Raw genomic sequence first — 26,651 nt, 5'->3', positions numbered from 1 at the left:
ACTCAATACCTAAATCCCTACTACCTTAACTATTAACAAGCAGCTAGTTAGGAGTTTTTGAGCTATATGTCATAGTTAATATTTTTGTCAGTAGTGAGAATTCTATCATAAATTAAAGGGTGACAGAAGGTTTTATAGACTTGGCAAATTCATTTTTGTACAGACATCTGTAATGGATGAGGCTTTTAATATATTATATGAATTATATATATCAGCTGAAATTAAGAAATATTTTGTGAAATAAATTTTGGTCATATCATCCAGTCCTAATCTAGGGCCAATTTTCGAACAGCTTGCACCAGCGAAAACCCTATCAGCATTTAGTGAGACATGCAGTAAAAAAAAAACTGTTGATGAAAAAGCACAGACGTTTATTTTTGCTGCTGAGTTTCCCATTTAGATGTAAAATTTATGGGAACATAAATAGGAGTATTTAAGTGATCATGTGTTGTGATGCATGAGATTTTACTGGTATTTGCACCATTATTTAATGGCCTAAATGAATGTCTTAACCCATTTTTGGCCATTGTTGTTAATGGATTACCCACACCAGATTTGAGCGTTGTTGATAGACCATTTTGAGGGACGTAAACAAAACAATGGTCCCAACGCATTTCCTGTTTTACATTTTTATTTTCAAAAAGAGCCACATATTGATAAATAATGTAAGGATAGCTGTTTTAACATTAAGTTATGATTGAATCGCCTCTTGTTACAGTTATGAAATAGTTTGATCGTGAGCATGAAATGGTCATGGGCCAATGACATGACCGCAATGAAATGGTCTATAGATCATTCACAGAAAACATGTAGTAAAGAATGCTTATGTGGTATTTTCTGTGTTTAGTAAATCTGGCCCTGGTGCATAAAGCTCAAAAACAAACAAAAAAGACGTATTACATAATAAATAAATAATATTTATAAACCATATTTATAATGATAAAACCAAAGACACATGAAAAGATTTCTGAAGAATTTCTGGATATTGTGGACAAACTAACAAGCATTTTTTGTTATTGTTATAATTATGAAACAATTTTTAAAAATGTTTTGTTTATACAGTAGTTCTATATGCCTTTGTTGATCTTTTTTTTTATAAATCAATAATTAAAATATTATTTTTAATGATCACTTTATTAGTACATTGCATTCAGTATTTTTAACCAGACATGAAGCTCTGTAAAACCTTTTATATATATTTAGATATAATTTATTTTTTGAATTCTACTAAGCTTGGTTCTTTAATAATAAATTTTTTTATACAAAATAAATACATAAACATGATCTAGTTGCATTAATACTACTTGTGGTAAAAGTAAATTTCAAAACAATCCTTCATTCATTCATTCATTCATTCATTTTCCTTTGGTTTAGTCTCTGATTTACGAGAGGTCACCACAGCGGAATGAACCGCCAACTATTCCAGCATATGTTTTACACAGCGGATGCCCTTTGAGCTGCAACCCAGTACTGGGAAACACCAATACACTCTCACATTCACACACACACACACTCATACTAGGGCCAATTTAGTTTACCCAATTCACCTATAGCGCATGTCTTTGGATTGTGGGGGAAACCGGAGCACCAGAGGAAACCCACGTCAACACAGAGAGAACATGCAAACTCCACAAAGAAATGCCAACCGACCCAGCTGGGACTAAAATCAGCGAACAACATGCTGTGAGGTGACAGTGCTAACCACTGAGCCACCATGTCACCCATATTCAAAACATTTTTTATAATATTACATTTATTAAAATCTACATGCTGCAAAATAATGACAACTAAGACCACACATATGCTAATCAGTACAGTCAGCAAATGCAGGCAAGTAAGAAACAAGTTTACTATAGTCTTAGTTTACTTTTAGTCAGAATGATTACTGGGTGAGCATCACCTAATTAAGATTCATAATGCATGTTCATAAAAGTTTATAATGTTCCATTTCACTTTTCGGGACTTTACTAAGCTGTCAGTAGGCTACTACACACTTTCAAGGGCAATGGGCCTTAAAAGCTAATAAATTTCCAAACAGGTGTTTCTACAAGCTCGTAAAACTCATGCAGATGCAGATTTACGATGCATTACGGTAAAAAGCAGCCTATAGGATTTCTGCCATAAAAAGTCTCCAGTAGACTAATAAAAGCTAAGGCTATAAATTTATCAAATAAACTCTGACCAAAAAAGCAACAAAAAAATTTCAATTCTGGCCATGGAAGCTACAACAGCAATTTGGACTAGTTTATTTGGCTGATCCGCAAGATAACATCATTTATGCTTATCTACATGATCTCTTCAAAAGGATATCAGATCAAGAGCGGGACACATACAGCAGTCATTAGGAAGGTCCTGTGGCTCTGCCTTTTTAATAGTGCGATCAAAGATATCCGCCCATCCGCTGTTGTCCCCTGCAGAAATTAAAAGCATGTATTAGAAAGTCGCTATAGCTATAAAAAGATATCACTGTGCAGACATTAATGGCATGAACTGATCAATGTTACCTAAACAGCTGCTAATGTATTTTAAAACGTAATGGGTTATATGCCCGGTAAGTGTTTTTCAGCCACCAAAAATCTTCCAGTGAAATGTTAATGTGAATTTTCAGTTTCATAAGGTTCCTTTTAAAGCATCGATAATGTATTTTAATTCAAATATACTTTGGTACAGAGTAAGTCAGAATTATTAGCCCTCCTTTGGATTTAAATTTTTTTTTTTTATATATTTTCTAAATGATGTTTAACAGAGCAAGGAAATTTTTACAGTATGTCTGATAATATTTTTTTCTTCTGGAGAAAGTCTTATTTGTTTTATTTCGGCTAGAATAAAAGCAGTTTTAAATTTTTTTAAAAACATTTTCAAGCTCAAAATTATTAGCCCCTTTATGCTATATATTTTTTCGATTGTCTGCAGAACAAACCACCGTCATACAGTAACTTGCCTAATTACCCTAACCTGCCTAGTTAACCTAATTAACCTAGTTAAGCCTTTAAATGTCACTTTAAGCTGTATAGAAGAGTTTTATAAATATCTAGTCCAATATTATTTACTGCCATCATGACAAAGATAAAATAAATCAGTTATCAGAAATGAGTTATTAAAACTATTATGTTTAGAAATGTGTTGAGAAAATCTTCTCTCCGTTAAACAGAAATTGGAGGGAAAAAATAAACAGGAGGCTAATAATTCAGGGGGGCTAATAATTCGGACTTCAATTGTATATAATCAAACTTAAGCATTCATTTGGTTGTTTACACATGAAATGAGGTGAATAGCCTCAATTTGAATATAAAGACAAGCAAGGATTAACAAAAAATTAGCAATGACTATCTCTTTTAAAGGCATTTGCCCCTACCCTTTTAATCATTCTCACTCTCTTCTCGGATGGGATGGTGGGCCAAATCAAAGGTTACAATGGGCCAACTTTGGCCTACGGGCCCTACTTTTGGCATCTCTGCTTTATATGATATACTTATTGTATACCAACCAGGCTGAGAAGATTATTAATATTAAAGAAACCATATTTTACTTAAATGCATGAGTTTATAATGGCATGACAGTTCACCGCAAGTGCTTGAACTGGCTTACTGAAAATTAAAAGTTCATGTGCATATACTCTATTCATGTTGACATAAAAAGTAGGTTAAACTGCAAACCTGAAATTCTTTACCTGCTTATAATTCTTGGACTGTTTTAATTGATTAGTTTATTTTAAAAAAAATCATCAATTAAATTCATCCATTACTCAGCCATATGGTAAACATATGAGACGTTTGTTCATCTTTTGAGGCAAATAAGATATTTCTAAGATATTTTTAAGATATTTCTGTCTTCCATTGAAAGTCTGTACTCAACCACTTTAAAAATTGTGTAAAAAGTTGATAAAATATACATTTGGTTCAATTCCAGACATACATATGATGTTTTGTTATATGATGAACATATTTAGTTTAGCTCTTTTTTTTTTTTTGCAACATTAAGCGTCAAAGTTTTAGGTGAACAAACATTCAATGGAAGGTCAGAAACCTCCAAGACTTAACTCAAAATATCTCCATTTACAGAGAGGGAAAAAGTATTGAACATGTCAAGTTCTTTTCCTGGAAATAACATTTCTAAAGGAGCGGTTGACATGGAATTGAACCAGATTTTGGTAAAAACTCAAACAATACAAGCATAAAAATAAAACAAAACAAAAAAATCTAAAAAGATTGTTGTGTATTAACAATGGAATGACACAAGGAGAAAGTACTGAACTACTGAAACGTATTTAATACTTTATATAAAAGGCTTTTTGGTGATGGCAGCTTAAAAATGCCTCTCATATGAAGAATGAAGTCACATGAATTGCTCAGGTGTGGGTTTTTCACAGACTTCAACAGAGTGTAAAAATCATGATGCTTCTGTGGGTCTCGACTATCAAATGTGAGCTTTAATTTGTATTTTCTGTTGGATTCAAGTCAGGTGATTGGCTGGGCCATACCACAGCTTGACTTTCTTTCTCTATAAGCATTTGAGAGTTTCCTTGGCTGTGTTTTGGATCATTGTCTTGCTGAAATGTCCACCCTGATTTCATCTTTATCATCCTGATAATGTAGATGTTAACCTGAAGCAGCTGATATGAATTTACAATGAGAAAGGGCAGAGGGTTGCTGAAGAACTACTGAGAGATTTCAGCTGCTGTCTGGGCTTTCACTGCCTTTCTACACCTCCCTTTCTTCATGTGTTTAATACTTTTTCCCTGCGTCATTTTATTTTATTACACATATCTTCGTTTGCAAACTAATTAGTTTGCCTATATGGCTTTATTTGCTTGTTGCCAACATCAAGTGAAAATTTCAAGTCAACAGCACCTTTTAATTTTTGTTTCCTGAGGTAAATGGTGACATGTTCAATACTTTTTTCCCTCACTTTATCTACTGTTGGTGTTTAAATTACATATAAGTTTAAAATGTCATGATTAAAATGTTAATTTTAGGTTTCCTTAACCCTTTAAAAAATAAAGACATGCATATATTTAAATATGGCCTCACCACAGTGTTCTTCATCTGCGCCATTTTTGCAGTCCCTGTGACCATTGCACTGAAGGACCTGCGGCAAACACACACTCATGTTCCCACAGGGAAACTGGCCGAGAGGGCAACCTTCTGTCATCGCCCTGGTGGCCATCATGGATGCTGCTGGCGGCAATGAGGAAAGGGCAGGAAGAGGAAGAGAAGAAAAAGTTACTGAAGCTTCCAGTACAAAAAGGACATCTGTGAAAAGCTCTTTAAATCACCGCAGTACTTTGTGCTTCCGTCAGGGCAAAAGTAGATGCCTGGAAGCCCTCCAGCAGAGTTAGATAGAAAGCACAAGCCAAGTGCAGCAGAGTTTGATTAAATTTGACCTTCAGTGTCAACAAAAGATATGGAAAGTACATCCTCCTCCCTTTTTCACTTATTTATTTTTTATTACCCTACATGATTAAGCCTGCAGTAAATTTGATGACACAAATGGCGCTCGTACACAGCGCATGACAACAACACTATATTTTGTAATTGGAAAATATGACATCTATGAACACGAGGCTCCCCGAGGCCTGCAATTATTTTTTATTCTAAGAGAGGCGTTAGTCCGGTCCACAAGCAGACGTTCATCAGAAAAGCTGTTTTTGTCTCTAACGGCTTTAGTTTGCATAATAAATTGTCATGTTTGTAGTGTTTTCTTATCGGCCCTCACTAACACTCATCATAAAGTAGATTTGTAATAAATTGCGAGAGTGGGTGGCTTTTCCAGCAGATAGCTTTATCACAATGAAACATAGCCTTGTGTCTGACAGCCTCATATACAAGAAATACGCTGTTCTGTCTGGTGCTATTTGTCACATCAATAGCACACTGGGGGGTTAGTGAATGATATGATTTAACTAGGCTCTGAAATGACACAAGTTGTCAGGTTATGAATGCAGCTTAGTAAAAAAATGTGTTGTATTATGGGTTTATACAGCACAAGTGCTGATTACAGTTGGAGTACCAGTTCTGGTATAAAAATAATCTCTATATAAATAAAGAATTAGGACAAAGGATATATAAAACTCATTTACACCTTACTAGTACCGGGTTGGACCTCCTTTTGCCTTTAGAACTGCCTTAATCCTTCCTGGAAAAGATTCAACAAGGTACTCGAAATATTCCTCAGAGATTTTGGTCCATTTTGACATGATAGCATCACGCAGTTGCTGCAGATTTGTCGGCTGCACAACCATGATGCGAATCTCCTGTTCCACCACATGCCAAGGTGCTCTATTGGATTGAGTTCTGGTGACTGTTGAGGCCGCTAGAGTACAGGGAATTCATTGTCATGTTCAAGAAACCAGTCTGAGATGATTTGCTATCAGAAGAAGGGTACACTGTGCTCATAAAGGGATGGATATGGTCAGAAACAATACTTAGCATTGACACAATGTTCAGTTGGTACGAATGGGCCCAAAAGTATGACAAGAAAATATCCCCCACACCATTATACCACCACCACCAGTCTGAACCGTTGATACAAGGCGGAATGGATGCATGCTTTCATGTTGTTGACGCCAAAGTTTGACCCGCCATCCGAATGTGACAGCAGAAATCGAGACTCATCAGACCAGGCAACGTTTTTTCCAATCTTTTATTGTCCATTTTGGAGAGCCAGTGCGAATTGTAGCCTCAGTTTCCTGTTCTTAGCTGACAGGAGCGGCACCCGGTGTGGTCTTCTGCTGCTGTAGCCCATCCGCCTTAAGGTTGGTTGTGTTGTGCATTCAGAGATGCTCTTCTGCATACCTCAGTTGTAATGAGTGGTTGTTTGAGTCATTGTTGCCTTTATATCAGCTGGGACTAGTCTGGCCGTTCTCCTCTGACTTCTTGCATCAACAAGGCATTTGCGCCCACAGAACTGCCGCTCACTGGATAACTTCTCTTTTTCGGATTATATTCTGTAAACCCTACAGATGGTTGTGTGTGAAAATCCCAGTAGATCAGCAGTTTCTGAAATACTCAGACCAGCCCATCTGGCACCAACAACCATGCCACGTTTAAAGTCATTTAAATCACCTTTCTTTCTCATTCTGATGCTGGTTTGAACTGCAGCAGATTGTCTTGACCATGTCTACATGCCTAAATGCTGCCACGGTGAATGTATTTTTACTTGAATAAGTTCAGTTGTTTTCAGTTGAAGTTTACTGCTCCATACTGGCCTGTGATTTGTTTTATTTTGGGGAACTGTGTAAAAGGTTGATAGCACCATACAAAGGAATAATAAAAAAATAAAAACACCTTAAAGCACATAAACACCTTCAAGTCATCATCGTCCAAGCTCAAGTCAGGAACAGGAGGACTGTGCCACAGGTACCAGAGTGATTGTAATGAAAAACAACTCCTCAAGGAGAAATATTTTTAGTACTTTTGGTTTAAAGTAATAAAGCCAGACTCTGTGTTTTGATATGGCAGACACATTTCTACTTCCTCAGCCAATATTTTTAATGGTGCCAACACACACTAAAATCCTATACAGAGATATTTAATTCAATTCAAGTTTAATTGTACAGCACTTTTGACAATAATTATTGTTTCAAAGCAATTTTACAAACGGTACACATTATTGCAGCACAATCAAATTCAGAAAAGTTAAGGTTAATAGTTGCCATAACTTTATTAGTTACTTAAAACTAATTAACTAGTAACTAATAGCTTTTAACACTTAAGGTTATTATTTATAAACATAGTTTACCTGGAGATATATATTCATGATATTTGTGTATGTATCTGCATCAAAATACAATAATAAAAGTGATTACATGATTCATTCATTTTCCTTGGGCTTAGTCCCTTATTTATCAGGGGTTGCCACAGTGGAATGAACCGCCAACTATTCCTAACATACAGTTGAAGTCAGCATTATTAGCCCTCCTTTGAATTTTGTTTTCTTTTTTAAATATTTCCCAAATTATGTTTCACAGAGTAATGATATTTTCACAGTATTATCTAATAATATTTTTTCTTCTGGAGAAAGTCTTATTTGTTTTATTTCGGCTAGAATAAAAGCAGTTTAAAATATTTTTATGAACCATTTTGAGGTCAAATTTTGGTAGCCCCTTTAGCTAATTTTTTTTTTCGATAGTCTACAGAACAAACCATCGTTATACAATAATTTGCCTAATTACCCTAACCTGTCTAGTAACCTAGTTAAGCCTTTAAATGTCACTTTAAGCTGTATAGAAGTGTCTTGAAAAATATCTAGCCAAATCTTATTTACTGTCATCATGGCAAAGATAAAATAAATCAGTTATTAGAAATGAGTTATTAAAACTATTGTGTTTAGAAATGTGTTGAGAAAACCTACTCTCCGCTAAACAGAAACTGGGGGAAAAAATAAACAGGGGGGCTGATAATTCTGACTTCAACTGTATATACAACTGTGTGTGTGTGTTTGTTTGTGTGTGTGTGTGTGTGTGTGTGTGTGTGTGTGTGTGTGTGTGTGTGTGTGTGTGTGTGTGTGTGTGTGTGTATTTGTACAATTATCAACTTTTTGTCATTTTAAAATGATTATTTGGTGAACATACTTCAAAAATATTCCCATCAATTTAAAAAATCCCAAGACAGCCATACATTTATAAACACTTTGACTAGACAGTGATGACATACATGGCAAAACTTCAGCAATTTTCAGTCCATTCCTGCTGAGGCTAACAACACTGTCGCAAGTCACTTCAACAAATTCAACAAAATCTGATTTATGTCAGCCAGCTAAATAATTAAACAGTACTGTAGCTCACTGACTAACTTTCCTTTGGCTTCTTCCCTGTTTATCAAGGGTCGCCACACTGGAATGAACTATCAACTATTCTGGCAACAGTTTTACACTGTCACATTAAACAGTAGCTGACAAGTAAAAAAAAGCATAATTTATAACTGAATGTCACAGAAAATCACAGTATTAGGATTGCACACTATCCAAATAAAACCACATTATCCGAAAAAAAGAGAAAAAAATACAAATAAATAAAAATACACTCAGCGGCCACTTTATTAGGTACACCTTACTAGTATTGGGTTTTGCCTTCAGAACTGCTTTAATCTGTCGTGGCATAGATTCAACAAGGTACTGAAAATATTCCTCAGAAATTTTGGTCTATATTGACATGGTAGCATCACGCAGTTGCTGCAGATTTGTCAGCTGCGCATCTATGATGCAAATCTCCCATTCAACCACATCCCAAAGGTGCTCTATTGGATGGAGCTCTGGTCACTGTGGAGGCCATTTGAGGGCAGTGAACTCATTGTCAAGTTCAAGAAACCAGTCTGAGATGATTCAAGCTTTATGACATGGCGCGTTATCCTGCTGGAAGTAGCCATCAGAAGATGGGTACACTGTCAGCAATAATACTCAGGTTGGCTGTAGCATTGACACGATGCTCAATTGGTGCTAATGGGCACGAAGTGTGCCAAGACAGTATCCCCAACACCATTACACAACCAGCAGCCTAAACGGTTGATACAAGGAAGGATGGATCCATGCTTTCATGTTGTTGATGCACAGCAGAAATCATTAGACCAGGCATTTATCTCTTTGTCGGACCATTCTCTGTAAACCCTAGAGATAGTTGTGTGTGAAAATCCCAGTAGATCAGCAGATTCTGAAACACCAGCCCGTGAGGCACCAACAACCATGCCGCATTCAAAGTCACTTAAATCACCTTTCTTCCCCATTCTGATGCTCAGTTTGACCTGCAGCAGGTCGTCTTGACCATGTCTACATGCCTAAATGCATTGAGCTGCTGCCATGTGATTGGCCGATTAGAAATTTGTGTTATCGAGCAGTTGGACAGGTGTACCTAATAAAGTGGCTGGTGAGTGTATACAGTATGAGTAAGAGCAACAGTGCCAGTGAAATGACCCAAAACACTATTAAAGTAACCCCAAGCCAGCAGAGCGACTTTACTGTTTACATTGACATCACATCCAGCTGCATCATAGACATTATCTTATCTTTGTCTATTTGCTTTCCTATTTTTAGTAGACTTTATTTACTCACTTTTACATTTTTGTTGCTCCCTGTCCTCAAAGTCTTTTTTAAATCTACATTTGACCTACAAAAACTAAATACACCTGCACTTTTCTGTTATATATATGTATAGTCCAGTTGAAAAAAGCTGTGTCAGTATACTACTCACATTTGTTGATCCAGCTAAAAAACAGAATCCAGTCTGTGACTCAGATGGCCAGTTTTGCCCTTTCTCAGTCAAGATTGCAGATTTCCCACACAATAACTCAAATCCATATGTGGCCACAAGAGCACATCAGTGATAAAAAGCACTTGTTCAAACAAAAACAAATGAGTTCATTTGTAAACACCAAAACTTGTTACAATAATCACTGCAAATTCATTAAAGAGCCACGTCTAGGTCAAGAATATTAAACGAAGTCAACCGACTGGCTAATGGGTATCCATGCAGCATGCAGTGCACATTAGGAATTAGGAATGTTTACTAAAGCTAGTAAATTGCCAGATAAATTAACCAAGAGTGGAAAAAAAAACTGAAAAACTTGCTGACCAATTATAAAAATGTTTTCATTGCCTAGCTGTGGGCTTAATGGTTGCCACTGGAGTGGAATGTCCTACTGACGTCAGTTTCGATGTATTCAGTGTTGTTTGAACATTCAGAAATAAATGCACTTGTAAACAAATATTAATGGAAAGCATTTAATAGCGAGAACATAAACAATCCTGAAAAGCGCAGTGTGATTTCACGCTGAACAGTTCAGTAAAGAAAAAACACACATTTGTTTTTTGTTTTTTTCAGATGTGGTCAGGAAAAACACTGCAGCCTCTAATAAAAATTGGACTGGCGCAGGTACTAATTAAATGTTAACAACACTGTCTGAGGAGGATCAGAAACAAGCATTCGACATGGAAAATGTGCAATTTGTCTCCAAACAAGTGAGAGAATGGAAATGCATGAACACTTTCTGTCAGATCATTTGGATCATCGGCAGAACCAGTTTTGGCACGCTCTGCCTCGTTAATAGAGGCTGAATGATTTTCTCTCTTCCACACAACACAAATCATCAGAAGCCATATGATAGCTTTATGTGAGAAGCAGAAAAAAAGAAGTAATTTTTGTTGTGGTGGGAAAAACAGATTAAAGGTGCACTCAAAAAGTATGTGTTGATTACACATTTTATGTGTTATGGTTATTTTAATCTTGTGTATTCTTAGATGATTATGTGCAAAAAGAAAGAAAACAACACAGTGCACACAACACAATGTCTGTTAACTAACATCCAATCAGATTTCTACTTTCTAAGTTGGCACCAAGGTTATTATAGTTAATGAAAACGAACAAAAAAAACTAAAATTAAAATTCATTTGTTAACTGAAATAAAAATAAAAACGAGTTTTTTTTTTTTTTTACTGAAACTGTTTTGTATACATGCAAAACTAACTGAAACTACCTAAACATCCTAAACTAAACTAGCAAAAACATCCTGTTATCGTCTTTTTAAATGTAGTTGATACATAAGCCTACTGTAAGCCCATAGATATATATACACAAGATATCGCATATGGACCCTGAACATGCGTTAATAGCACCGCCACATTTGTACAGTGCTCCCAGGACACAAGTCATTCAGCTGCACTAGTCAAGACTAAAGCCAATGTAAAGATGCTGGACTTTCAGCACTGTGGAAGGGCGTAGGGACGAGCAACCAAAGCATAAGGGCAGAACATTTCATAGGTAAGATTTTGTTTTTTTAAGTTTTTGTATGTTATGAACTCTTGTGCTCGCGTTATTGATGATAACACAGTCTTTTACTGCTCTGACCATAAGGCAAAGTAGCACCAAACTCGCACTAAATACAAGGCTTAGGATAGTTTTGTTGTATAAAATCATCAAACAATGTAAATGAAATATGACAACAAGATGCTGCAGTGCCAGAAACTTGTATTATTGTCGGGTAAGTGAACGAATTGTTCAATGAGACGTGAAAGCAGGAGAAGGGGTGTGTTTCAGGACATGGATTAGATCAAATTTAACAGGGAGGGAGGATAATACAATTACATGCACACAAACACACACTCATTGTCTGGAAAAAATGTTGTTGGTAAAATTTTAAATGAATAATTTAAAAAAATATTTGCGTACTGACCACCAGGACAACTCTCGATCATAGATATATGCATATATGAGTATATAACTCTGGCTCTGGATGGCCAGTCCTACACTGCACCTTGGTACCAACATTCATTTCAAAGGAGCGCTATACTGTACTAAAATGGCGGCTTTATTGACGTGTTCCTTCCTATAGACAACAATAGCGTAGGCGAAATCTAATTTAAATATCCATTCTGTAAGCCGTTTAGAAGTAAATATATTTGCTTCGTGCTGCCGGGTGTTTGACCTGTACGGTATGGAACTTTTAAGTAAACCGGTTGAAGTAGTTCACCAAATCGAACTTAATCATTTGAAAGGACTTGCGTCTCCACAAACTACAGTACTTACTTTTTAACATGCCTGATATCGCCCTTTGACCCGAAATAAACCAATATATACTGAGTTTTTCAGTTAATAGAACATTACACTGAGATTAGATTTGAGAAGAAGTGAACCAATAACACTGCACATGCGTGATTCAGCAGGTAAACCGAACACAAACAGTACTACAACAGTACATAAAACACTAAAACTAATAAAAACTGAACTAAAGCTAATTCATTAATTCATTCATTTATTTTCTTTTTGGCTTAGTCCCTTGATTAATCTGGGGTCGCCACAGCAGAATGAACCGCCAACTTATCCAGCATATGTTTTACGGAGCAGATGCCCTTCCAGCTGCAACCCATCACTGGGAAATGTCCATACACTCTCATTCACACACAATTTTAGCTTACCCAATTCATCTTTGGACTTGTGGGGGAAACAGAAGCACCCGGAGAAAACCCACGAAAACATGGGGACAACATGCAAACTCCACACAGAAATGCCAACTGACCCAGCCGAGGCTCGAACCAGCGACCTTCTTGCTGTGAGGCGATTGTGCTACCCACTGCGCCACCTTGCTGCCCTAAGCAATTTAAATTAATAGAAACTAATAAACGCTAGCAAATCTAAAAATGAATTACAACAGGCTGAATTTGAAAACAAAAAGTCAAAACGAAATAAAAACTAAAACTAAGGAAAAATCTAGAACTATTACAACCTTGTTGGCACCTCTTTTTTTTACATCGGTGGAGGACATGAATGTTATACAGTACAAGTCATGTAGGCTGCATGAAGTTATTTTTTACTATTATGAATGTAAATTATGTTGTATTATGTAAATAATGTAAATGAATGTTGTTATTGTGATTTAGACAGTGAATGTGCATTTAAGTAGCACCATTAACACTATAGCAGTGTCTATGTGTGCTTTCTGTGAGTCTCACATTCGAAACTAACTAGGCACGTACCACAGAGAACTGACGCTTTACATGTAAATAATATTCTTTTGTATTTAGTGGAAACAGCAGTAATTCAAAGGCCAGCACTCATATATTGTTTGATTTCAACAATCAGTTTGAATGAAGTCAGACAATGTGTTTAATATTTAGATGCCCGACAGGATATCATTATAGTATTAGTAGCTTAAGTGAATCATGATACTTTGATTGTTGTTTTTGATCACTTTTTTAAATGTCCAGTAAAGTGCCAATCATCACAAGTAAGCAGCTTAGAAATATTTAAAATCATTGTAATGTCATTTTTATTATCTCCAATTATAGTTATTTTAAGCAATACTAAAAATAGCTACGAGTTGTCATTATCCAGGAACAATTCTCGAGGTTCCCACTGCCAAGAGTGAATTTACTGAGATGAAACTTCAGAATCTATATAATAATACATATAATAATAAGACAAACACATCTGAATCGGTGGTTCCTCTGAACGTTATATTTTTTTAAAACAAGATATAAAATAGTATAAAAATGTCTTCATGAGAATTATTTAGAAGAAATGTATTGTACATGATGTAGTCATGTTTTATTAAATGTATTTTTTTTATTGTGCTCCAATAATCTAGTTAAGGTGGTAAAAATAAAGCACATTTATGACACTATGTGATTTATGACACATTAGTTTGATCAATATAATGAACACACTGTGTTAAAAAGAATAACACACTTGTTGAACTCAAGCAACACAAAATATGTTTTCCTTACCTAGACACACAGGTGTGTTAAGAAATAACAATGGTTTTATTGTTTTTAACACATCACTTATACGAGTGTAATATGAAGATGTTAAATCAAATTTCTTACAATAAGTATCATTTGCCTTCAGGAGATTTGAAGGAAAGGTTTGAGCAGGAATAGATTACAAAATATCCTCTAGGATAGCTGTACTAACATTCTCATTATCAAGTGAAAACATTATATCCAAATCTCCTTTGAAATTTTTTTTATTTTTTTTGTCTTTGGTTATACAAACATTAAGAAATATTTCATTTTGAAAGCATTATGGGTTGATACTTTTGAAAGTTTTTTCAAATGTAGCCATTTCTAACATCCAAATGCTTTTTAAAAAGATCCACAAACAATGTAGAAATAATGTGCTTTGCTAACATTTTGATACACTGATCACATCAAATGTTCTAAATGTGGAAGATGCAGATACAATAACAGAATCGAGTGATAATAAAATAAATTGTATTATCAGTGTTAGATAGAGAATGCCATGGAAATTGGCAAATTCTGTGTAAATATAATCAAAAGTAAGTCTTTACAAAATCAAATCACAGTGTGAATAAATGTCTTTGAACAAAAAACTGCAAAAAGACTTTAAATATGACGTCTGCATGTTCTACCTGTCTCTGTGTGAATAGCAGATGATTTTTAATAGAAAGATGATGATGATTTTGACAGAATCCCATAGATTTTTAGCCCATCAATAAGTTTATTTATTTATTTATTTATACTGTATGTGTAAATTTATATTTATTCAGTTTTTAAATTCATTACAAAAATACTATTGACTAATATGAAAATGTTCATTTGATTTATTTACAATACAGTTGGCTTTTAGTAGATATATTATATGAGAGACTTGCTTTGTTTAAAAGCTAAAAAGGTATTATTTCATATATTAAGTTTTTAGTTACGATACTCCCAATATCACTGTGAATAAATCTGCAGATATAGCAAAAAATAGCCTATACAGATTCTGTCTCTCCCTATTCAAGAGTAACGCACATAGTCTCTCTCATTCTACTAAATAAGGAGATGATGATCTTCATCTTGAAAGATGCTTGTTCACAAGATTTTTACCATTTTATCTAAGAAATATATCACCCAGAAACTCAAGCGTCTTCACAACAGCCTGCCAACATTAAAAAAAATTAGGTCGAATTAAAAAAAGTTTTGGAATTTCCATCATTTCACCAAGTTAAACAAGCATTTTGATTAATACTAATTTAATGGAATTTAACCATTATAGTAAACAAACAAAAAAGATCAAATTTAAATTGACTTGAATTAGATTGCACTTCAGAGTGAGGAAAAGCTTAGATTATTAACAAGGAAACATAAAATGGAATTTGAGGGAGAAATAAATCAAATAGATGTCGCAGGGCCCTATTAACATTACTGTTAGAAGAACTGTTAGATGTTTACAGCCTATCCGCTTGTTAATTGTGTCGTATTGGTGACATATGGAATACTGTTTCCGGGTCCAAGCTGTTACTCATTTGAATTGAGAAAATATTCATTTATGACCACTTTTTAGTCATATCACACTTTAAAGTGAACTTTATATAAAATCACAGTGTACACATCAGTCTATGGACTTGCTGCATCACAAACACCAACATTTTTACAATTTATAAACAAACACTTTCTGGCTTTCTGATATTAGGCATGGACATATTGCGATCGTGATTTTCAAAAGTATTACATCGCTTTGTAAACATTTATTATTACCATTTGATGAGTGATAATACAGTTTCATATAGCGCTCCGTGTAACATCATACTTAACAAGCAGATATAATAAATCTATGAGCAATTCCAGCGGTATGGATGTGACATTTGTAGTAAAATCTCAAAACATAAATTCACATAGAAAGTCAATGTTAACATTATATTGAAACATCTGTTTATGTTTTCCAAAACAACTAACCACAGAGTTATGGGAGCAGGAAAAAATATCAATCTGTAAACATTTTTTATATTTTAAATGGATTTGTCCAAAAAAGTTAGCAAGTTTGCAGTATACAACATACTTTGTAGAAATTCTGTGAATTAAACTGCACAACCCAAAAGAAATAATGCTAATCAAAAGTATTAGATATGGCTCAGTATCGAACAAAAAGAATAGATTTTATTTTATTTGAGATTTTTTGCAATTATGAGGAAAAAATCTCCGTTATGGATGTGACATCTCTCCATTATAGATGTGACAGATATGAAATTGGCACTTGTGTGATTTGGGTAAATCAAACATAATAGTTTCAGCACATTAACGGAGACATTTGAGTATTTCTAAAGCACTGTAAAATACTTGCTTACACAAAAAACGCAAAAGCGTTTCGATATTTTGGTGAAAATTTCTTTCATGGCAAGTTTGACGTTTGCAAGCAATTGCTCATATATATATATATATATATATATATATATATATATATATATATATATATATATATATATATATATATATATATATATATATATATATATATATATGTGTGTATTTTATTACATATTATATATATTTTAATTATATATAAACCACGAAAAATAAGGTAAAATTGTTTTTGTCAGGGCCACTTAAATTTGTACTACTACTACAACTGTTTGTAACCCTGCACTTTTTACAGTGGATGTAAACCTAGGGTTGGATGTAAAAGTAGGGTTGGGCGATGCAGCAAAAAAAAAAAAAAAAAAAAAAAAAAGATCACGATATAATGTTTCATATCATACAATATCAATAATTATTGCAGATTTTTTTACAATCCATTTAGAAATATTACGATTTTTTATTTATTAAACCACTTTGTTTAAATTAACCAACATTACTAAGGCAAATAGTTTTAACAGTCAAAACCAAAAACTGAATAAACAAAAATGTCTCGTTTCTTATGTCTTATAACAAAAATAAACATAAGTGTTAAAGAGACTCTTAAACTTGATAAACAAAACGTTACGAAGTGTGTGCAATGGTAAAGCATAAATACTGAATCAAAGCAAACTTTAAGGTAGATCAACATCTGTAAGGTGTGAATAATAATGATACAGTAATCCTCAAACTGCGTAAACTAAACAAATTATGTTTATCAATTCGGAACTTATACAGTAAGTAAAGGAGGGGTGCTGGTGGCTGGGATGAAACCAAAAAGAAACCAAAAAGCCACTTTTTTTTTTTTTTTTCACTGCTGTTTGTCACGGCACTCATTTTTCGCGCATGTTATTCTGACCTGATGTGTCAATGATGCAACCCAACCAGAGTCCATTTACATATTGCTTCTTAAAGCAGGTGAAAAGTGCAAAATCCCTGGTTTTCTTCACCATTTTCAATGCACTTTGCGCTCACCCTTCCCTGGCATTCATCAACCATTATTGCAACTCTGATAAAAGTTTTCTTTGGGTGCTTTGTGTTTATTTGAGGTAATTAGTCTGCCATCATCACTGAAATGTGCATATTCCATATGAATTTTGGAGTAGATTGGTTAGTTCTACTTACATGACTCGTGGTGCGCACTCGGCATTCTGGAAAGTTGCAATGTTTTCAACTAGCTGTGCCTAGAAAATGCAAGCACGTCACGGCTCCCTGTTTGCGCACAAGCCGTGCACCTCGATTGCAAATAACCCTAAACTTACTGCCATTCCTTCCAAGGCGTGCACTCAGCAGACACATTTTAATAAAACTATAGTCCTTCATACCAAAACTTCATACCAAACTTTTTTTTTTATCGGTATTGACTATTGTTTGGTCAATAAATGCAGATACCATTTTATTGGCAAAGGCCTATATAAAAGCTTTTTTATCATATACTGTATGGGGAAGAGAGCATAAAGGTTTGGAACAACTTACTTTTGGGTGAACAATCCTCAATAGATAGCTAATTCAGTTTGCCTACTTAGAGTCAAAGGATTGATCTGTTCCACAGATTTGTCAGCATCTCATTTATCTCCCCCTACTATGTGCAACAAAGCAGCTATAATCTCAGTAACCAGACCAGGCAACTAAATGAGGCTTTCAAATCAGCTTTTCATCATCTAGATGTCTCGCTGTTCAGCAATGATCTGTTTTATAAGTACGGTTTCTGTACACAATAAAGGTTGTGATGAAGCAAAAGAAAACCTGGTCTTTCAAATGAGGTAAAAAAAAACTTTTTTTTTTTTTGTTGTATTTATTACTGGGATCCAGAAGCAACCATTGGAGACACATTTCATCTGCTGCTCTTCAAGGTTTGTGCCTTAGATTTTTATTGCTGGGGCATTTTTTATGCTACACAGAAAAAAAAACACATTCTCAGTCTGGAAATGTAATCATTTGTTCTGTAAAACACAGATGCACATTTTATATCTCCCAGGAGGCTTGTCTTCATTTAAGAGGGAGCTGAAAACTTCCTACTCATGTGGAACTGCTGCAAAAGGACTGTAAACGTACCATAAATGTAAACGTAAAGACATCAGCAGCAATTTATATTTCAGTAATATAGTGATCTAAACACCTGCCTCTTTATATATCTGTATTCAGACTAGCAAGAAAAGAATCTTACAAACTCCAGAATTCCACTGATTAGCTTTTGATCTCTTTGGTTTAAGGAAATAAATCATTAAAATACATGAAATAAGACATGTTTTATTGTTTACTTTTAATAAACGGAGAATCTAAATGACATATAACATAGACATCTACTTTATAATTGACACAAACAAACTCAGACAAACTGTGCCAAGACATCTGTGAAAGATTCACTGATTTAATTCATTTCATACTCTACTTAAAGCACTATGTTTGTGTACAAGCACCCGGCGGAATAAACATCGTGAAAACATTTCCTCAAGCAAGTCATCCTGTCGAATAGATTATAAAGCAATTAAGCATAATTAAATGTTTTCAGCTGTATTTTCTTCCTATTTTTTTCTTTTAACATTCTTTAAATAAAAAGATGCAAAATTGGTTAATACAGTAACATTTTTTACATCTGTTTACAGCCCCCCAAAAAAATTATCAGTAATTTATACGTGATCTTTAAGAAGGATTTGCTGAAAAAAAAGGTTATAAAAACTCAAAATAAATCATAGATGCAAAATCTTACTTTCAACAAGTCATAGAGAAGAAGTGACATATATGGGTCAAAGATGCAAAGGTGCTTTCAAGCAGAACAACAAAAGGGTAAAGCTTTAAATTTTTCATACTGTGTTGTTTTATTTTAGTTTTACTGATAAAAAATAAGATTCAGAAGTAAAATATTACAAAAGATCATTACGCTAAAGTTAATATTGTATTATAACATCTTTAAACATTCCCACTATCCTTCAAACCACGTTACCTATTGGTTAGCAAGAATTTTGAAACCATTTCAAGAGTTCACACTTAGATATTGTTTGACAACTGTTAGCAGGTTTGGCATGCTGTCCCGGGAAAGAACCCTGAGCTCGGAGATAGTTGAGCCCAGGGCTCCCGCCTGGTCCATAAAGCATGTGAGGGGAGTACGAGATCAGGTGGTTCTCGAGAGCTCCCCGTGGTAAAGGAGGAAAGGAGGAGAAGGGGTGGATGAGGGGTTTCTTCGGAAAAACGAATATAAGGAAATAGTTCTAGCTAGGCTACTTATAGTGGGTTGGGATTAATCTGATTGGCTAACTAATGCATGTAGATGAGTGGCCAACTGCAGTCAATCATATCACGTGCTCCTCTCGAAATTAGTTTGTGAAACTTCACTTAAAAAAACAATTAATTAATAGCTTTAATCTGCTGTGGCATAGATTCAACAAGGTACTGGAAATATTGCCCAGAGATGTTGGTCCATATTGACATGATAGCATCACGCAGTTGCTGCCGGTTTGTTGGCTGCACATTCATGATGCCAATCTCTCGTTCCACCACATCCCAAAGGTGCTCTATTTAATATAGATTTGCAGCCTCATGTACGAAGACTTGTGTTGAATTCATACTAAAACATTAGTAAGTAAAAAATTCAGATGTATGAAACGCTGTGTACGTGGAATCCCACACATATTCCCTTTGTACATCCAAATTAAAGTGAACCTAAACGCACGTGAAACTGAGCGCACGTGCACGAGCGCAAAACCCCTCCCTGCCTCCACCCTCTAATAAATATGGTAATGACTCTACTTTGGCAAAACCAAATGAAAAAGCAATGGCAAATGGAAACTTTGAACAGATTGTGAATTGGAGGTGCTCCTTTCGGAGGTAGACCGGAGAAAAAGGTGTTATTTGCAAGTTTGTCCTCTGGAATTAATAATAAAAGAAAAAAAAAAATAGAGTGGGAGAGTTTAGCTGACCCGGTTAACGCAGTGGGGTCTGAACATCGCACTGTGAGTGAATTAATGTAATTCACGATGTAAAGGTGTAAAATTTTGTAGTGTCTATTTAGGCTAAGTGCAAATATCACACCTTGTTGGAATGAGCTATTTGAGTAATTCCCGCCCATCACCATTTGATTGACAGAGACAACATAACCAAAGAGAGCGGTAAACAGCAGCGTGAGTGGCGTAGCTGGTAAAGAGCGTGGCAACATTTTTTGACACGATTGATCATGAACCCAGTTCGAATCAAGTGTCTGATGAACTCCTTTTTTCCCGCACTACATATCAGATTTTGCCTACTCTTCATCACGAGGAAGTAGGAATCAATAATAAGTGTGTGTATTATGTTAAGCGCATTTAAGCATCACATATTATTTGCACATTTATTGAAATGTTTCCAATTCATGTATGCAAATTCGTCTTCAGATGGCGTCTTTATAGCAATGTGCGTGCAGTAGATCGCTCCGATTACATTGGGAAAACCGGCGACCGCTGCAAATTTCGCTTTAATGTTTGGCTGGTAAACTGCATGGTATAGAAATCTTATATATCTGCTAGACATGCGGATGATCCCGTTTTTGTTGATACATGAGGCAGCATTGATACATGAGGCCCCTGGTGACTGTGGAGGCCATTTAAGTACAGTGAACTCATTGTCATGTTCAAGAAACCAGTCTGAGATGATTTAAGCTTCATGACATGGCGCGTTATCCACCTGAAAGTAACCATCAGAAGATGAGTACACTGTGATCATAAAGCGATGGACATGGTCAGCAACAATACTCAGGTAGACTGTGGCGTTGACACTATGCTAAATTGGTACTAATAGGCCAAAAGTGTGCCAAGAAAATATCTCCCACACCATTACACCACCACCACCAGCCTGAATTATAGATACAAGGCAGGATGGATTCATGCTTTCATGTTGTTGACACCAAATTCTGACCCTAACATCCGAATGCCGCAGCAGAAATCAGACCAGGCAATGTTTTTTCAATCTTCTATTGTCCAATTTTGGTGAGCATGTATGAATTGTAGTCTCAGTTTCCTATTCTACATGAGAAATATGCAAAAAAAAATGACGAATGACAATGCAAAGAAAAATGATCAATCTTTAAAACTGGATATGCTTTAGATACAGTATTTCCAACAAGAAAATGACCCTAAGCACACAGCTAAAATAACGAAGGAGTGGCTTACAACAACTCCATGACTGTTCTTGAATGGTCCAGCCAGAGCCCTGACTTAAACCCAATTGAGCATTTCAGGAGAGACCTAAAAATGGCAGTCCACCAACGTTTACCATCCAACCTGACAGAACTGGAGAAGATCTGCATGGAGGAAATGGCAGAGGATCCCCAAATCCAGGTGTGAAAAAGTTGTTGCATCTTTCCCAAAAAGACTCATGGCTGTATTAGATCAAAAGGGGGCTTCTACTAAATACTGAGCAAAAGGTCTGAATACTTAGGCACATGTGATATTTCAGTTTTTCTTTTTTAATAAATCTATAAAAATACAAACAATTGACAGTTTTTTTCTGTCTATATAGGGTACTGTGTATATTGAGGAAAAAATATTTTAGCAAATGGCTGCAATATAACAAAGGAGTGAAAAATTTCAGGGGGTCTGAATACTTTCCGCACCCACTGTTTCTTTAGATTTTTGTGTTTTTAAGGAATTTACATGAGACACAGGGATGCAAACTAATGTGTGACACTAACATCTGGAACATGACAATGGCAGCAGACTCTTTTAAGGCCATGTTGCCAGGCAACCATACTGGGGGGAACAGAACAAAATACTGGCCGACCAGTTCTAATACAGTTGTCTACATCTTTTTACAGAGTGCACAATAGCTAAAATGCAAACCACGTCTTTTCAAATCCAAAGCCAAATATTAAATTCAACAACTAGACAGGAAAAAACTATGTGAGGGGGGAAAAGTGGAAATTGAGGTATAATGCAGCATAACCATGACACTATGTAAACGCAGTCAAGGAGTTATGGGTTCCTGTCCGTGGTGGCAGGTGCTCATTTGTTAAAGTCTGTCACGCTGAAATGAACGGCTGTCTGTCACTCCTGTCACACATAATTCCAATACAAATGAAGGCCACAACACAACCTCAAACTGCTTATGGTGGCATAACGGGCCAAATCATTACCCAAAACTACTCAAAAATCACAACAGCAATGTACAGGCTACTGTTCAGAGAGGTTTTAATAAAGCAGAGGCCTGAGGGAAGAGAACTGCTGAAGCTGAAAGAGTCACAACCGAGCCTCTGTGTAGATCTAATGAACAACTAATTAAACAAGGCTCTAGTACAACTCCATGTGCAGTCAATCTGCAGCTTGCAGCACAGGTCTTTGACACTGGCCTTTTGAAGTGCGGTGTCAGATGAAGCGCACTGACTTTTAGCTGAGAAAGTGAGAAGAGAAATATGGAAATGAAACGCAGACACTGCCATCAGAATAAATGGCCTTCTCTCCTCATAGAGAGGAATGAATCAAATGTTAAGTCTGGTCAGACGCTGATATCACGGTGCGTTTCTGGTGCGAGCGCTCTCTGATTGACAGGAAAAATCCTGAACAGGTTTTTGGAGAGTAATCTTTTAAAAAACCCATGAGTAATATTTTGTCTTTGAGCCAAGGTACCTAAAATCCAACGCTGTGGAACAAAACCCTCACACTCTTACAATAAAAGTTTAAATTAGATCCGAGGAGGATTTTATAGTCTGATGCAACAGAGCATTTTAAGATCAATGCTTTTAGACCTTCAAGTCCCCTTGAAACATTATTGAATGGTTTTTAAAGGTAGTCTTAAACTAATCTGTAAATTAGTGTGCTCCAAAACAGTAACACAATTCACATTTAGAAGATTTATGTATTCAAAACAGGTGACACGAAGGCACAATGGTTAGCCTCATAGCAAAAAAAAAATCAGTGGTTCAATTTCTGGGTGTGCCGGTTGGCACAGTTTGTATGTTCTCCCCATGTTTGTGTGAGTTTCTTTTGGTTTCCCAGACAGTCCAAAGACATGTGCTATAGGCGAAACTAAATTGTCTGTAGTGTATGAGTGTGTATGTGTGAATGAGTATGTATGAGTGTTTCACAGTACTGGGTTGCAGCTGGAAGGGCATCCACTGCATGGCACGGAGTGCTGGAATATGCTGGAATAGTTGGCGGTTCATTCCTGTGTGGCGATCTCTGAAATAGAGACTAAGCTGAAGGAGTATTAATGAATGAATGAATGAATGAATGAATGAATGAATGAATGAATTCAAAACGTGCAGTCTCTTACGTTTGTTAATATAAATTCTGTTGATGACATCAGTGCATTCTCATGATCTTCTGACCAATCGAATGGTCTCTAGAATCTGAAGCACCTTGGCCCCTACAAGATATTAAGTTAGGGGAATCTATTACTTATTCCCACAATTGCTACCAGGAATGCTCCGATCAGGATTTTTGCAGCCGATACAGAGTACTGATTCCTTGTCAAGGTGATCAGCCGATAAAGAGTACCGATGCTTCAAGCTTTATATAACTTTGCCATTGCATAAAGCACATGTTCCCACTAAGTATGAGATCCCACCTTACCTAATAGACTAAACTAAAGATGCTGCATAAGTCAAAAGCAGCTTTACAAAAAAAATAATAGATAAAACAGACTAATGTTACTAACAATGCACTTTGGAAACATTGCTCATGTGTTGAAGCGCTGCTGATGTATATCTCGGACGTGCACGTGCATCTTCCTCTGCTTGTAAAGTCATAAACAAACACTTGTGATCAGTTCGTGAGATGGGCCAGTGAAATGTGATTATCGGCCGATACCAATCTCCAGCCGATCAATCGGAGCATCCCTTATTACTATAGTATTTTATGTATTTTCATTTATTCATTCATTTTCTTTTCGGCTTAGTCCCTCTATTAATCTTGGGTTGCCACAGTGGAATGAACCACCAACTTATCCAGCATATGCTTTACACTTTATTTCAGCCAATTCACCTATAGCGCATGGATTTGGACTTGTGGGGGAAACCGGAGCACCTGGAGGAAACCCACGTGAACGCGGGGAGAACATGCAAACTCCACACAGAAATGCCAACTGACCCAGCCGAGGCTCGAACCAGCAACCTTTTTGCTGTGAGGAGATAGCACTACCTACTGTTCCACTGCGACGCCCCTGTGAACTATTTAGAAAATAAAAAATAGTCTGTGTAAATATGCTGGGAGAATGAAGCCTGGTTTCACATAAGCATCATTTGAACCGCTATGAAACATGCAGACACAAGCACATAGCAGACAATGTGGACAAGTTGGTGCAAACCTCCAAACATATTTACATAGAATGTAATCTATTTTTTGTCAAGTCATGTTTATTTCTAGCATTTTTTTTTACAAAATAGGTTATGTCAAAGCTGCTTTACATACACTGAGAAAATGACTCAAGGTTTACTTCTCATGACTCTTTGCACAAGTAAAATTCAAGTAAGTTTTACTAACATTATTTCAAGGAATATTTACTTGTCAATATCATGTAAAATTTAACCAAACACTCCTAAATTAATTAAAAGTTAATTGATTATGTTATCTTTATTTAATTATTGAATTATTTTCTGTAATATTTTCAGCTAATTGATCAATTTATAATGACATGATGTGTTGACCATATCCAGTTATTCTGACTAAGTCAAAACTTTTTGATTAAAATGCATTAATATTACTAGGTTTATTACAATTTTACAATTTCAAGTAAATTAATACTAATATTAAATCTTTTCATTTCCACTCAGTTCATTTATTACATTAATTAAATGTGTAAATATAAACATTTCTGCTTAGGTAATTCTAGCTATCCTTGACATTTATTATTACAATTTACAGATTATGACAGTATATCTTTTAGAATTGCTGGGTTATTTAAACCTAAATTTGGTAAAATATGGACTAAGCTCAACATTGGGTTCAATTTGGTCCTATTATTTTATCTTGAAAGAATAATCCAGCAGTTTGATTAGTCCATATCACACGCAGAATAACCCGGCATTTTTAGAGTGAACCAAAAGGTTTTATTATTTGTTTCAATGTAGCCAGTACAATATTTCAGAAGATGAAACATATTCAACATATCAGGAAGGCAGCAAGGTACTGGCAGAATATTCCTTGTTAAATTAAAATTGATTCAGTTCAGCTTAATACAAATGTCACTACTCAACCGACCCCAAACAAGCAAGCCAGAGGCAACAGTGGCAAGAAACTAAAGCTCCACCAATGGGGTATATGCAGAGCTAGTGTTTTTTTCCATACCGATAAACTTCTGGTGCACAGTTTTTTTCAATTTTATACGATTTCCTTTACAGCATTGATGTTGTGATGTAATTAAAATAGAATCAGTTAAATAGACTTCAGCATTCATTTAGTTGTTCAAGTGTAAAACGAAATGAGAAGTCTTTTACACACACACACGCTGTCAGGATCAGCAGGCCAGCGCAGACACGCCATTGAAAATACTGGGGTAAAATAAATGTTCATTATTAAAGACATGATGCGGAAAATGAAATTTAATGCAGCGCTCATACATTTTGAGGCCCACTTCATATTGTATATCAATCAGGCAGTAAAGATCATTGATTTTTAAAGAAAACAGACCTTAAACGTTCCGACTTTGTAACAGCATACAGTTCACCGAAGCGATTGTCCCAGGTTACTGAAAATTAAAAGTCCTTCTGCATATACCCTATTGATGCAAATGGAGAACAAACCTCAGACAAAACGAGGCTCAAATTTTTGTCATCAGGAAGATCTGTCTACTCCAACCATGTAGTTGGTGTATACTTTGGCTGTCTGCATGCCATGACCATTAACACACACTCAGTATTACGTCATGTTCATCATAAGGAGAGTCCAAAGACAGATTCAAGCACACTGTCATGCAGCCAAATTTTCCATGCCCATAGTCTGTGTACAACAGCACAAGGTGAATGTTGAGTCACAAAGAGCTTCATTTATCAATCCAAAATAGAAACGATTACACATTTAAACACACAAACTTAACTTAAGACAAGGTACAAATTCACGAAACATTCATATACGGACAATCCCATCAGA

At 35.6% G+C, this 26,651-nt stretch overlaps 1 protein-coding gene across 2 annotated transcripts in view; it reads right to left on the bottom strand.

The window, feature by feature from the left end:
• rxfp2a (relaxin family peptide receptor 2a) overlaps positions 1-26,651 on the bottom strand; it is a 110,304-nt gene that overhangs the window by 71,447 nt on the left and 12,206 nt on the right. The window contains exons 2-3 of one of the 2 annotated variants that reach the window (XM_056466823.1): positions 5,031-5,177; positions 2,334-2,411 (exon numbers count right to left, since the gene is read on the bottom strand). In XM_056466823.1, coding sequence (XP_056322798.1) covers positions 2,334-2,411; positions 5,031-5,177 — 225 coding nt within the window. The remainder of the gene's footprint in view (positions 1-2,333; positions 2,412-5,030; positions 5,178-26,651) is intronic. The other variant, XM_056466824.1, reaches the window with a different exon arrangement.

This window comes from Danio aesculapii, chromosome 10 (genome assembly GCF_903798145.1).
Source record: "Danio aesculapii chromosome 10, fDanAes4.1, whole genome shotgun sequence".
Classification (NCBI taxonomy): Eukaryota; Metazoa; Chordata; class Actinopteri; order Cypriniformes; family Danionidae; genus Danio; species Danio aesculapii.
The sequence above is the reverse complement of the archived record's forward strand: the minus strand, read 5'-3'. Positions and strand labels throughout refer to the sequence as shown.